The 15,888-nt window shown below is 39.6% G+C and overlaps 1 protein-coding gene across 1 annotated transcript in view; it reads right to left on the bottom strand.

Moving 5' to 3' along the window:
- The window catches only part of trpc7b (transient receptor potential cation channel, subfamily C, member 7b), a 51,405-nt gene that overhangs the window by 20,664 nt on the left and 14,853 nt on the right, over nt 1-15,888 (bottom strand). Inside the window, exons 3-6 of the mRNA XM_073487194.1 lie at nt 14,159-14,341; nt 9,894-10,058; nt 4,565-4,781; nt 2,956-3,189 (exon numbers count right to left, since the gene is read on the bottom strand). Coding sequence (XP_073343295.1) covers nt 2,956-3,189; nt 4,565-4,781; nt 9,894-10,058; nt 14,159-14,341 — 799 coding nt within the window. The remainder of the gene's footprint in view (nt 1-2,955; nt 3,190-4,564; nt 4,782-9,893; nt 10,059-14,158; nt 14,342-15,888) is intronic.

Below are 15,888 nucleotides of genomic sequence, written 5' to 3' on the forward strand. Positions count from 1 at the left end.
AGAAGAGGAAAGAAAAAGATGAGCAGCTGAGTAACAGCGGTTGATGTATCATTCAAATGAACTCCTACAGAGTCAAACCGGAGATCGTTGTGTTACTGTTTGATTTATTTTTCAGGTATACAAGCGTAGCTGCAAAATTAATGATGAAATGAAAATAATAACCATCGTAATCATCCACAGCTGCATATGTGTATTTAGGATTTTTATATTTCTATGATATCAAATTGAAACACTTGGTCTGATCACAGTATTTTTCACTGTGCCATAATATCCTATTTAGAAAATTCTGCATACCTTCAGCTTGATGTTGCACACTTTCCTTTATCTTTTTTTCTGGGCATGTGCAGAACAAACTGTTGGTTACAGTAGGATCTAAATGTTTGCAAGAGATGTTCCTAAAGAACATAATCTTCGCTTTTAGGGACATTGATGGAGGAGAAGAGACAGCAAGTAGATGGATTATGTGAGGATGGGAAGAGATGTGAGGGAACGACGGCAAGAGAAGGGATAAAGGGATAGTGTGTCCAAGGAGAAGTAAGGACACAGAGAGACAGAACGTAAAGGAGGGGCACCAGGAAAGGCAAGGTCAGATGGAGAGGAAGATTGAGCTAGATGGAGAAATGAGATACAAAAGAGATTAATGAAGTAACACAAAGACCAAAAACTGCTAAAAATGAAGTAAAAGAATGAAAGACTTCATTTGAAGGCATAATTTGCTGATAAACTGTGAAAGTCTAGGAAAGTAGCATGCACGTCTTTAAAGTGGAGATACAGAGACATATAGAGAAGAGCTTATATTAACTGACGCTGCAGTAATATACACCTTCATCAATTCACTGATGTGTCATGACAGAGTCAGTCCACCAGATGACAGCACTGATGAAGGTTCCCTTAGTAGGCCACTATGAAGTGTACAATCCAGTAGCCTGTAGCTTGCGGCATTGTTTCAATGTGTTGTAGAGGAGTTTTTGTTGTGGAAGTGAAGCAAAATGTACATGTTTTGTTACAGGTTTTATAGATTTTATAGGTTTTAAAATAACCTATAAAATAATAATAAGACAATTATTAATACCTACCTTAGTTATTAATGATTGTCTGAGGTGGGCTTTGAATCTAAATTCTCCTCTTAGTATTCTGAGCTTTAATATACTTTGAACTTTACTGAGTTTGCTCACCAGTGGAGTTCACGTCTGCCTGTGTAGTATATATATATCTATGCTTACTTGTAATCGTGAGAATATCATTTAAACCTGTGCATGTGTATAAGTGTACACATGTGTTGTCATTAAATGTGATGTGTTGCCATCAAGCTATGGGTCAGAATAAATATGCAACAATTACATTTTTATCTAAATGACTAATAAACTTCCATCTTCCAGCGCTCCAGCTCAAGGTTTTAATTTTTCATGACATTTTTACACAAAACACTCATCTGATTTGTTATTCCTTATCGGTGGCTGATGTAGCACAACAATGATTCAAGCACCTCATACAAGCTTTTACAATTCATTATGTGGTGTCAAAAGGGACTCTTTTTTTTGGAAACATTGTCTGGTAGATGAGAAGTGAGTTTTTGTCAGACTAAGTGAGTGTTTTCCAGACTGAAGATGAGAGGATAAGAACAATTATCACAAATAGAAATAGTCACAATAGCTCAGAAAACAAAGAAAACACTGAAATGAAATGACTAAACAATCCTCAAAACCTAATCAAATGTAATAGTGCTTACATTACTGACATTACATTCATATTTTTAAAGCTCAGTGGTAACTGATTCCAGTGATCAAAAAGCTTGGGACAGAATCCTTCCTATACAAATACTGTTAAAATAATTCACTAGCGAATTAAAGATTTTTTTTATACATGGCAACATATGAAAAACATTTTTAAACTGCTGTAATTCTATTTTTTTTACTCCCATGATCATTTGCCTCAAGGTAACCCATCTAACTCTGGCTGGCTGGTGCTGCATGCACATTGAAAATCATGACAGGAAAGAGCTTAAGCTTATGACAAACAAGATGCAGCAGTGAAACTTGGTGGCACTCTAAGTTGCCAAATTGTGTGGCAAACTTCTTTTTCAGAAGGGGACCTGAAAGCAGCTGGATAAACTGTTTTTACTCTGTGCACTTTACCCAACCTGGATACACTGACTAAAATAAAGAAACTGATGAAACATTAGCGCAGTATCAGAGTATATAAAAATAGAGATAACTGTCAAAAGGAACATTAATACATGTAGTATAACAGTAGAGGGCAGCAATATGCCATTGCAACGTCTAGTCAGTCTTATCCAAAGTAGAAGAAGAAGCACCGGCGGTTATGTTGCTGTCGTCACTACAGCAGTGCTTCTATACTACAGTATTTGCCTGTAAAATTATGCAACCAAACAAAAGGTTGGATAGCATTTTTGGTTGCAGCCAGTAGCTGAGTTTTGGCTAATGCTGGTAAAATGCTAGAATAACATCAATCAAGATATTGGAAAAAGACCGTTTATCTCGATCTACAACTTATACAACTAGCTAATTCATCACCTGAAGATGTCGATGAAATTGTCGATACCACACTTAAAGCTTCACTGTTCATGAGGGGTTTAACTCTTCATTAATGAGTGCAGCGATGGCTGCAGGCATGCTAGCAATAACATCAGCAGTGGCTACTGCATAGAACCTGGATCAAACATCAAATTAAACACGGTGCCCTCTTCAGCTTTTATATTTTGTTTTTGACCAGGTGTTTCCTCAGGTTATAAGTGTTGGCAGCATTGCATTTTGCATAACAAATACTGCAGCGAGTGTTGCCCTGACTCAATGTGACCTGTTCCAGGGGTGGCGTCTCGCTCTCTATCTTTTTCTCCATACTCTAAATCTCATCATAATTCAAAGTACTGAGTTCGGTACCAAACCCTAATCATGTGCTACATTTTCAAATGTCAATTAGATGGTAACTGCTTACCGTAAGTGAAGTAAGCGACTTCGTCAGGCAGCGAGGCATTGCTGAGGTCTTCGTCTGGTACATGCATGTCCACATACTGCTGGGCTTTGGTAGCCTTGAGGAACGCCATGAAGCGTGCTGTGAAGGATGCCACGAAGATTGACAACATGCCAAAATCCAGAACGTTCCATAGGTGCATGATGTACTCTCTGGGCCCGTCACTCCAGATCTCCTTACATTCTGACCAAATCATACCTGAGGAATAAAAACATGGATATAACCATGTGCAAAAATGGAAAACACAAGAAATAAACACACAGAAAAAGCTGAAGAGGCTCTAACAGGCACTAACACAATCGTAAACAAGGTTATCATGCACCGACACGCTCACAAAAGCAACATGCACCTACACAAATGTTGACAACAAAGCTTATAATTTATACAAAACCACTCAGACATCCCTACTTATAGCTCGGGTGAACACACATCTAATTCCTCCAACACGACTACTGTGTCATTCTCTATTTGGAGCCAAAACAAGGAGAAACATTGTTTACTGAAAAAGCACCCTGATCAGTACCATCTCTATAACAATTACTGGGCCTTCAAAACATGCTGCTGGAATTACAATTACCCTGCTCTACCTAAGCCACCACTCACTGCTCACACACACACACACACACACATACAAGCACCTGCTGCCAAAAAAGACCGCGGATGGGAAAAGAATGGTGCCATTACACGTAAACAAATAAAAACAGAACCATGTGCACCAACATACACAAACCACTCACATAATGTTATTATATGGGTGTGTGTGTAGATGAAAGGATGAACATCAGCAGATGGGAAGCAGCTGAGGTCTGACAGATATTGCCATAGGCTATTTATCTGTTGTGTTTGTCTTTGTCTGTCCGTTTCCCTGTTTCTTCAGGCCTGTCTTCTTGTATGCTCTATCCTTCCCTTTACTTTCACCCCTCTTCTCCCTTTCTGCCAATTTTCTTGTTCTCTCCATCCCTCCCTCTTTTGTTTATTCAGCACCACATCTCAAGTCAACCTCCAAATTTCCCTCCAGTTTATCTTTAGGACGCAGAATGGCCACTGTTGCAAGTCTGGGCTGTACTGCATCCACCTAGGAAAACTTGTATTTGATCTTTGGAAGATAAAAGAGAACGAACTGTTGTATTGCCAAAATATTGGCTTTCATCCACTCGGTTAGTATGGTGCTGCATTAATCTTTAATTCTGCCTCATATCAAAGCTGGGCAATAAGGGTCACAGACTCTTTTACTCTTTTACTCTTTATCGATTTGCGCAGAAGGTGTGTTGTAGAAAAACTCCTTTGGATTAGCATCAAAAACTTTTAAAACCTTGGTGGAAAAATAAACATAAATCTTCTGCACGTTGAAAAAGTACATCAACACTGATTAAAAAATGAAAATGAAAATCCTCCAGGAAATGTTCTACCTCAACTCTCTTCTATGCCATATCAAGGTTATTCCTTATTGTGATGGAGAATCTGCCTTGACAGCGATTATCTTACATCTATTTGCATTTTAATTGGCTGTAACTGTGCAGAATTTTAAACACCTTCACATTGTGTGTGCACCATGTGTGGCAAGGCGACTTACCCAACACCCACTTCATGATCAACATCTCTGTCCAGGAGAACTGGGTGGTTTTGACTCTGAAAACCTGTCGCGGGTGGTCTGTGATGGTCTCATTGGGCAGGTTCTTGACACCCTCAAAGCGGTCGGAGGCATTGATAACCAGCAGACCCAAGAAGATGGTGAAGGAGACGGCGTGAGCCACAAACTTCATGAAGGGGCTTCGCAGGATCTGACCAATCTGGAGGTTAAAAGATAATTTTACAAAGTTGATTTGCTGACAAACAGTTTTCTATTTCAATATTTGTTGACACAGAGCATCATTTGTATTCAAATATGTATCTGGCCAGCTGGTCTATGTACAATAATAAGTCTTCTTATAGCACTTTCTTGGGCTCAGCCAAATATCTAGCTCTGCTATGGCCACCAGCTAATTGCTGACTGTGTCTGTTTGTCTTTTGGAGATGAGAAGATATGTGTATAGTTGGTTCTCCAGAGCCTTTTTCCCTGAAAACAGCTGTTCAGTACATCTGGAAACAAGGTTAATGAGAGTGAATCAATAGATATTCAGGTCATAATTCTCAGTGGGTTCATCACCTCTCGTATTTAACGCAGATTACGTGATATTGTGCATTATTAAGATAACTACTGATTGCAGCTTTTTTTTTTTAAGTTCTCTGCAAAGTTTAAATTGTAAATAAAAAAGTTATATTTAAATTCAGTGCTGTGTGCATTGTTGAGCTGTAATAATTGTGTTTTCCACGCTAGCGGTATTCTTCTTTCCTGCCATTGCTATTGCATCGCTGCATTTTGCGGGGCATTACTACCACCTATTGATCAGTATATGGAACCATTGGCAAGAACGTGTGGGGACCAACTTATATAAAATAATCAAACTCCTCATAGCCCTACTAGTGGTCAAACACTTCATAGGGGCTTCCATATTTGTCAAGTAAACTTGTGTTTGCCAACACAACAGCTTGCAAAATCAGTTTTTGTGCGAGCGAATCAGGCTGAAGATACATGTTAAAGTTGTAATTTCCTTGATCAGTTAAAGAAATGACTATACACAAATGTAAAAATGCAGTGGAACAAAACATCTGTTTTTATTTCAGAGATAACTGTGTTCATGCTTTTTGCAGAGTTTCTGAGATTTTGCTCCTCAGGAGATCAAGATCTGTAAAGCACCACTACACAACCATCATAGCAGGCAAACAGCATCTGTTGTAATTCATGGATGTGCTTAACCACCGATCGCTCCCACAGCAACATAATGCTAGAGTAACTAGATGCCAAACAATCAGCAGAGTTTGTGGAACTGCACCATATGGGGAGAACGTGATGCAAGGTGGTGCTGCACAAGGAGCGTTAAACACGCCACCGCACAGAGGGACCTTTTTATAATTGCACAAAAATATGCCAAGACACACAAACACACAGAAACACATACACACATATTTCGAACCCCATACAGACGTCATTGAGATCCCAACATTTGCCACTCTCTAAGCCTGCTGTGTTCAATATTAACTACCTACAGGATAGCTCTACTCTCTGCATGCACACTAACACATCAGATTCAATAGCTGTGCCCATGCCACACACACTACTATCCCATGTGGGAAGAGGTTGTCGGGTGAATCTTAACCCTGCAAACCCTCCTCCAAACCTACTCCTGCCACTGAGATGACTCTGCCTCCTTCATTTAGCCCATCTGCGCTGCTGATAAGGCTGATCCATTCCACCCGCAGTTTAAATGAGATGGTCATCCGAGATCAGGCCTGCTGCGGTGTGACGACTGCAAACCCCACGGGTTTCTTTTTTATCACTGTGATGGTGACAAGAGCTGATCTTCTCGAAATGTTGGCCGCTGGCAGCAGACACATGCAGACTGAATAAAAGAGGTTTGGTGCGAAATGGGAATCTCACAAGGCCAGAATGGAGCTGCTGTGTCCTTTATTATTCCCTAACATCTTTTCACCTGGGAGAATCAAGCCTGACGTACACTGTGTGCAGACAGACAGTCACTCTGAATAATTACTTACGGTGTCCAGGTATGAGCAAAAACCTGACATACTGTGGATTATATTTCATGTCCACTTTGTGTTTAAATGACAATAGATTATTGGGGACTCCTGCAAATGTCTCTTTTCTCATTATCCTCCTCTTTGTTTCTTTTTTTTATAACTCACACACAGATACACCATCCTATTTACAAACATAGATTATATAAATGGTGAATTGATCTAACTTCGAATCACACAGAATTACAGCTCACCACCATAAACCTTTTGCTTTCTTACCAAGTATAATATTTTTTAGGTGATACAATTTTTGAATCCTTACCAACAAGGATTAATATACTGCAGGACTATTCAATGATGTCATTGCATAAATGATAGATGAATTGTGAGCCTCTCCTGTGTGTATCAATATCGACTGGAGTTTTTTTTTCTCATGGTGACCTCGGTTTGAATTTCCCAAGAGACGAGAGAGGAAAAGGCAAAAGACCAAGAAAAGGACAGAGGAAGCACACAGGAGGTAGCGAAGGAACTCTTGAGACGTTATTATTTCAATGTTTCCTTTCTTTTTCAAGTTCGCTTCCTTCTTTCTTTACATGTTCCCTCCTTCACATCTTTCCTTCTCCTATTCATTCTTTCCTTCCTTTAATTTCCTTTCTTTAGTCCTTTCCTTTCTTCCTCCTATTCTTTTCTGCTAGTTTCCATCTTGTGTTTCCTTTCCTTGTTTTCCTGTTTCTTTTCCTTCTTTGATTTTCTTGTTATCTTCTCCTGTTGTACTGTTTTCTAGTTTTCTCTTAATCCTTGTTTTGACTTCACATTTCCTTTCCTTGTTTCCTTCTTTTTGATTCCTTAATTCCTTTTTTCATTTCTTCTTTTCTCTCTTCATTTAATTTCCAGCATAGCTCCACTCAATTTCAACCTGACTACAGGTCTAATAAGCCAGACTAAGGGTGCAAAGCATTTCTAGTCATCCTAGAGTAAAATGTAATGTATGCAATATAAATGTGGTGGAGTTAAGACTACAATATTCTCTCTGGAATGCAGTGAAGTGGCAGTATAAAGTGGCATAAAACTGAAATTCACAACTTAAGTACAAGTACACCAAAATGACTGTAGTAAATGTACTTTCCACCACTGACTGAATCAATATTATTATCCATTAATAATAAAATGCTACAAGTTGACCCTTCCAGGGAAGCAGCTGTGCAGTTTAAATCTAATCAAATATTGAGATTATTGACTTTTTCCTTGACGTAAGTACAAAGCTTCCTCTAGGAGGAGAGGAACCTGCCAGCCAATCCCAGGCAACACTTTTTTTCCAGTCTCTTGTTCTTTTCTCTTATTCTATGTTTCATCTCTTTTCTGTCACTCAGCACAGAGGAAAGGTATCCCTATGAGCTCCTACCAATATGTGTCCCATCTCCCAGCATGTATTCATCGCTTTTCACCTTTTTTAATCAATAAGAAACATTCAGTACCGAATACGCATCTGTTTCTCATCACCCCCAAAGCCTATCTCTTTGATGACTTACTACTTATTTGTGAGCAACAAAAATACCAATATCTTCTTCATCTCCCCCCGCTGATATGTAATGTAATATGGTTCGGGCCTCCGATAATGGCTTGTTGCCGTGGTGTAAAAATGGAGAATATTATGAGCTGTAAGAGATGAGCAATTGATGAGATGAACAGAGGAAAATTGCATGATTAACGGCAGGTGTGGAGGGACACACTACACACAGTCAACCAAAACACATCAAAGCTTTCTCTCTGCAACCTGTGTCTGTCATCATGTCTCTATCTATTTCATTATCAAATCTATTTAATATACCTTTGTGTCTCTGTTGAGCTTCTGTCACATTGTTATTAGGCATGAATAAACATTAATTTTGTCTCTCATTTGTTAGTTTGATTTAATTGTTATCCCACAGTCTGTAGTTGGGCCTTTTCAACATCTCAAATGCTATTTTCAGTATTTTCAGTCATGAACTGGTTTTTAATAGCAATACTACTTCTACTACTACTAATAATAATAATACACAGTTTTGAGGTGCTTTGCATCGTCATGCGTCAGAAAATGGCAGACTATTGCACACAGGCACATCATTTTAATCAAATGTAATCACACACCCATGCACGTGCATACATGTGCATGGCATGGGATGGTGGAGATGCTCTCAGCGTTACTGCTCTCCGTTCTCCCTCGCACACTTAAGATCAGCTGCTTTCTCTCTATTAATCTACAAAATTACTAATTCAACAGTCACACCTGACACGAACCACTCAGTAGTCCTCCACGCTGTTTCTGAATCCACCACAGTGTGTGCACACAGACACACACAGTCACACACAGCACTTGATGATGAGGTAGAGGATTATCCAGGTTGATGAGCAGATCTGCACACAGTCTCTGTATGAGTATATGTGTGTGTGTGGCCTCTCTTATACTGTGTCATTTTAAAGATTATAATTTGCCTGATGGAGCATTAACAAAATGTGGCTGTAGGGCCCTATAATCAAATAGTGATTATACGGCGCTCTTTAAGTCACAAATCTGTAGTGTGTGCCACGCTAGTCTTTTTGTTTGTCCCTCCAACACTTTGGTCTAGACTTAAATACCTACTCTACTGGATGGATTAGCATTAATTTTGGGTACACATTTGGGTACAAAACTACAAGCCACCTGTACAGTATATATCTTCGACTCACAGATACTGTAGATTTTGGATGGAATATGACTTTAGCATGAAGCTATGTTAGAAATGCTACTGGTAGCATGTTCATAGGTGCTGTAAAAGGATTGGAATGGGACTGTTAGCATGCAAGCATTAACCCCAAAGCAGATCTGTACTTAACGTGTTAGGGTTAGGGTTTAAATCCATACAATCATTTTCTGGTGTATAATGATTTGTTTAGCTGCCAAGGTTTGTTCACTGGCTATTGACTTTCGTTATTATTGCCACAGCCATATACACACCATGTTGTGGAAAAACGTGCTAAAGCATGAGAACATTTCTATAACAAAAATCATAGTACATAAAGACAACAGCAACAAGTCCATCTAACCCTTTAAATGCTTACCTTATTAGCTTACTGTCACATTGACATGGTGGTGCAGCACCTGGGCGTCAGATATAGCAGCATTTTCTTTGATACTGAAGGGTTTTGATGAAAGCAGCTCTGGACATGAAGATGTAATTGAGGCCAGTGATGATGCCAGGTTTGTTTTTGAGCCACTTATGAACTAGATCATTTAAAAAAAACTGTGAGCATGTGAATGACAAAGTGCGCTCAGACGATATGACGTCCCTGTGCACATGTGTGATTCATACCTTGCTACATGGCATTATCCAGTAGGCGATAGCCAGGAAAGGCAGACCTACGGCGACCCCCAGCACTGTCCAGCACTTCACCCCAACGGACTGCTGCCTCAGACCGGGCAGGTTCTCGTACCAGATAGTCAGCAGCTGCTGCTGACAGTTGGGATGAGCAACAAACTGGAGAGAGAAACAGAAAGAGACATAAAAATCAATGTAGAATAAAGGGCAAGGAGATGGGGAAAGATGAGAGAGGAGAAAGAAAGAAGGAAAGAGGGTAGGTGGAGAGAGGAACTATTAACAGCCATAACAGCATCAGTGAGGACATTCACAGAGAGGCAATACTAATTCGCTTTTCTCACCCTATCTTCATACTTTTTTTTCAGATTATTTTCCCTTGAGGGGTGTGTAATGTCTTTAGCAGAATATTGAGCAAACATCGTGATGCTGCGTGTCTGGCAGCTACACTAAAACGGCCCAGTAGTCACAAACAGGAAAAGGGAGGATTATTTAACAAGCTGGAAGCAGGCATAGTTATCTTGGGGTTCAATATTTTGTAAAAAAACCCTGTAGATAAACAGCATACTGAGAATAACAATCTGATCTCACAAACTATCCTGGAGCCTTTGTACACACAAACATTCAATGCTGCTAACAGGCTCGTGCGTCACTCGTAATGATCCAATAATATAGAATTTATATATGACATTCTGAAAAGGGCTCATTCTGCAATAGCGCATTTATGTTTCATACTTAAGTACAGTTTGCTGCTTTGGAGGTACATTTGGAGGTACATTTGTATTTGTATTTCTACATTACGGTAATGATCTCATACTTCTTCCACCACTGGATTGTCCCCAGGACACAACACTCCAGGGAATGCGTAAACAAAATTACACCAGTGGCTTTTTCAGCAGAGCTGTACAAGTTGGAACATGGTGCCGTTTTTTTATGTTTACCTCTGAAAATCCTGTTTTTTTGTTTTTTTTGTTTTGTTTTTTAGATAACATGTATTTTTAGTTGCGGTATTGTCTTTTACAAATGTGTGACAGATATGATGATGGTTGTGTCTTCTATAATAGAGAGCAGGCTCGTCTATTTCTTCCAAATATTGTTGTTTTTATGGTCCAACATGCATTTGAGCAATCACTGCATTCTTTATGTCCCACTCCAACATCCTGTTTGGATGTTAATGACAAAAGCAGCAGATTTAATTTATTCTCTAAATTTCTGTACAGAATAAAATATTACACTAATCATGACAAGCAGAAATGCTACACAAGGTACTTTCATGTGCATTTGAATTACATCACCACAATGAAAATAAAATTAATAGGGTTAAAAGATGACCTATAGATTCATGAAATGGTCTACTGGTGCTCCTCTTTATGTTAATAATCAAGATATTCCTGCACAGCTGAGTGTGCAGGCTGCTTTTATATTCACATCTGTTGTGTATTTATTACAGTCAAAGTATATTATTCACAACATGTTTATAGTCACCGTTGCCACTTGACTTCATTTAGAATGAAAAAATATCAACAGCAGGTTGGAAAAAAATCTATTTAACATACAGTGCGCAAAAGAAAGCAGGCAGCGAATAAGAAGCACTGAGTGTTATTTGCTACTTAAACATGTTTGCTTTATTAAATAAGGCTTGGTCTGGTATTTCAGGATCTGCTGACGACTTCACTCCAAGACAGGACGTGATAAATGAAAGCCTCCACTGCTCTGCTGAGGAAGGAAAGGATAGATGTTTTTGTTCCAGTTGGAGGAAGGATGTGGATGACAGAGCGATCGATGTTCAGTAGGAGGTCGACCAGTGTAACAATCAAACTCTGAGTCTGAGTATTGTTTATCAATCATATCTAACATCTGAGCAACAGGTTAGCTCTGGTCAAACCTGGTCTCTCTTGATTTTCCCTTTGTTTTCTCCCTTCATCAATTTTCCCCACCCTTCACCGATCCTCCTCTGTTGTCGCATAAAGGGAGCATTTATCTAAGCTGACGATCGACATCCTCTGCTCCCCTCCACCAATCGAAAGGCATACGCACAATGTGTAAATGTGCACTCAATCATTTCTGCATTCAGAGGGAAACCATAAACACTGCACACCAAATCGCGGTTAACATAGTTTTCCAGTGGTGTCCAGTGACCAATCTATAAACCCACTGACCCATGACATGAACCCTGCCATCAACATATCAACATGAAGTCAGTCTCCACCTGGTTTCCATGGCAATCTGCCCCTCCCTCTCTTCTGGCTTGCCTCCTGTATAATTAGCTCTCTGTGTATCGGTCACGCTCTCTTGTACAGGATAAAAACACAGCTCAAACAAGCTGTGTAGCAACACACACACACACACACACACACACACACACACACACACACACACACACACACACACACAAACACACACCTGGGATATACCTGTTTAGAGTAAATATGCAGCCCATGAAGGTCAAACAGAGATAGGGTGAGAAAGAGAGCGAGTGTTGTAAGGAGAAATCGGGAAAAGGGATTCGGTTTGACATTTTGTGAGAACACCTCTGCTCAGCACGGATTAGCTTCCTGACATAGAGGCCAGTTTGTTGTTTACAGAGGTCCCTCAGAGGCCACACACATGAAAATAACACATACTGTGTGTGCACGTGCATAAAATGTCTAATAGCTTACTTAGACACACAAAAAGTACACGTTTAAACACTGCAATAAAACACTTTTGGTATTCTCCCATGTTAATCCTCCCCAACATGTATTATTAAATTATGGCATGCATTGTATCTAATTGACTTTTGAGAAAATAATTAAAGCCAACATTTAAACATGTGCTCAAATTGAAGTTTATAATTATGAGCACCCACGGATTATAATAAACCCAATCATCCAAATAATCCTAAACAGAACAGGATGTGGATGGAATTTTTCTAATATGTTGTGAATCTTTATTTGATCATCATCTAAAGTACCTGGCAGGTACTGGTAATTGTCCTGCTCAGGGACTCTTGGCAGGGTGGACATGTAGTTCCTCCAACAAGTCATCATATCAAAACGACAAAACAGGTTGTTTGTCAGTGCTTTTCAAAACCTATGGCCATCATCTACCCCCTCCTAATCGTAGAGGGCCAGTACGCCATTTTTACACATCAACATGAAGTTTACTTATTAATGGGAGTACTACTCAGCTTGTGAAATAGTTACAACATGTCTGTGGCTTTGGAGGAAATTGCTAAAGTATGAAAAAATAATCCATGATTACGTGATAGTGATACAGACAAAGACAAATATATATAAATATTTTAAAGCTGCTGTAAGCGTTCAGCTAACTTCCGGTCCATTTTGCAGTTAGCAATCCCCTCCCTTTTCTCTACGTCACCACACTTGCACATCTCCTTTCTTTTTTTCAAGGCAGCTCTCTTCGCCTCTTTCTTTTTCTTCAAGTGGCACTCCCAGCTTTACCCATTCCACCACCACTGGTAACCAGGAGGATCCTGCTCTCTGCATGTTGACCATTAGAAAGGACCACCTCTTTATGGAGGTTTCTGTCCTGATTGGATAAAGTTGGCCGGGATACCAGAAAGTTTCTTTTCTCTTTTACTGCATGAGCAGGGGGAGGAGAGACATGGCTTACTGACCAAACACTCTATAACAGTGATTACTGTTACAGATTATAGAGCTAGAACACCTATTTTAATAAGACAATAACGAGTTTGAAAGACTTGAGCATTTATCAGGAATTAATTCAATTCATTGTCTTGATTGTCCCCCAGCTGTATAGAAAAGCCCCCTTGTTAAGTTTAGGTAAGATCACTAACATGGTTTTCAAGGAAACAGACACTGTGATGGGACCTGAACTCTGTTTTCTCTATGTACAACCATTCACCGGCCTCCTCACTCTTATGATATGTTGCACCATAAAAATGTCACAACACTTTCTGCTTTGGCATTTAACATGCTAATAGGTCACTTGAAGCTGTTTGAACGAACACCACTGCCATTTTGCTCTGTCCTTTGTACATTGCCCCGTATCTATTGACATTTACAGTTTTTCTGCATCAAAAAGAGTCATGAGGAAACTTCAACCTGCCCAGAAAAGAGCCGCTAGACTGGTCTTACATTGTCCCATAAGGATGGGACTAATTCTCCCAGTCATTGTGTAAGCAGCGTTAGAAATGAATCATAATGAATGATATCTGAATTAATGTTTGAAGAAAATGTTCTGACCATTTCTGACCATTTCTTGATCATCTCTTCGTCAGTTATTTTTGGTCATCTTACCTTCTTGACTTCATACTTGATGGCCAGTTTGATGCGGCTGAGGCAGGGTCGGTTGTAGGGGCTTGGAGGGCACAGGTCCATGTCACCGTTCAGTATGGCCTCCACTTCCTCTGTGTTCCGACAAAGGTCCAGCACGCCCACCACAAAGTCCTTACACTGCATGGAGAGTTTGCGGTAGTCATTCTGCACGAGTCGGGGGGAGGTGAAAGTGGGGCGGGAAGGGACAGGGAGAGAGGGAAGATAGAAGAAAGGACAGGAGGGAGAAGAGAAAGTTGACTTGAGTTCAAACAGAATCATTCAGATAGCTGGTTTCAGACAATGTAACATATGCATCAACTTGTGACTGTGCCTCAGCTGCCCCTGGTGGGTCCTCACCTTGGAGCTTGGATTTGAGAAATGTCAACCGCATAGAGACATTTATTCTCATTTGCAATTATAATTTGGCTACAATGTAAAAAACTGAAGGGGAGATACTGTGATTTGGTTCATGGCCTTTCCATTTAGAAATAAATCAGCTTAACTTTGCATGAAAAAAAGAAAAAACATTTGTGGGGTGTATGTCTGACCTTATGTCTAAAGAAAAAAGCTGGATTATCAGTACAAATGATATTTGTCTCCGGAGGGAGACCGCTTCACTTGTTTTACATTAATAGCCAATCCATTTCATAATAACAGTCTTTGTTACATTCCCAGATTTCATACATCATTAGAAACAGTCATAGGCACAACAGAATGCACTTAAACCCCACAAAAGCTGAAATAAGGGATCCATGTGCTTTGTTATGCTCATTTTAAGTGCTCATTTAGTACATTCCCACACACCTGATTTTATGCACAGTTTGAATTTTCACAACAAAGAAAAACTGAATGTAAATGCCTGAAATTTCCAATAACTGTCTTCCTGGGGAGACAACAAAGGAAAACCATTTAGCAGAGAAATACAGGAGTTACTGTTGCAGTCTTGTTACACTCTCTAAAGAATATTTGCATAACAGTTGTTGATTTGCATTTTAATTTGCCAGCGTTTTCAAAATTCAGTAAATGTGTATTAGCTGAATGGGAGAAAAAAAAGATAATGGAAATCTGCACATTCATAACGGCAATGCATTTACACTCACATATACTTACAGATGAAGGCAATCAATATGAGGCCAGACCAAGGCCTAACGCGAGTCCATGTTATCAAGAAGACAAGACAACAACATGCAAGCACCTCATGAGGATGGGTGTGTGTGTGCTTTTTCTCAGTTTTTTTTTTTAAAATCAGTTAAATGGAAACATCACTATTGTTACTTATTTACACCTTTTGATTGACGGTCTTGGTAAAATGACGCATAAACCGAAGCTGCACCTTTTGAGAGTTGTGAGTTTTTGAGAATACAGTGATGTCACCCGTTCCTACAGAGCCCCCAATGTCCTGAGAGACTATTTTTTTCTCTTGTGTGAACAAGATAATGACTTGTGGACACCAGATAAAAAAATACCATCTTTCAAGATCCATAGGGTTCATTTTTCTTCCTCATCAGGGGAGGCAGAGTAAAAAAGAAGTGTGTGAAGTGAACTGTAGTGGCCTCAAGACAGAAGAGCAAAGGGTTGAAAGAGTGTGAAGGAAAGGAGGAGAGAGCGCTGAAAGGTCACAGGAATTTTACAGTTTACAGGTCTTGTAGAGTACTTCTGCATATGTAAAAAAAAGTAGTATAAAGCTTTATGAGGACTGTTCAAAAACAAAT

The sequence above is a fragment of the Pagrus major genome, chromosome 18 (genome assembly GCF_040436345.1).
Source record: "Pagrus major chromosome 18, Pma_NU_1.0".
In the NCBI taxonomy this organism is placed as follows: Eukaryota; Metazoa; Chordata; class Actinopteri; order Spariformes; family Sparidae; genus Pagrus; species Pagrus major.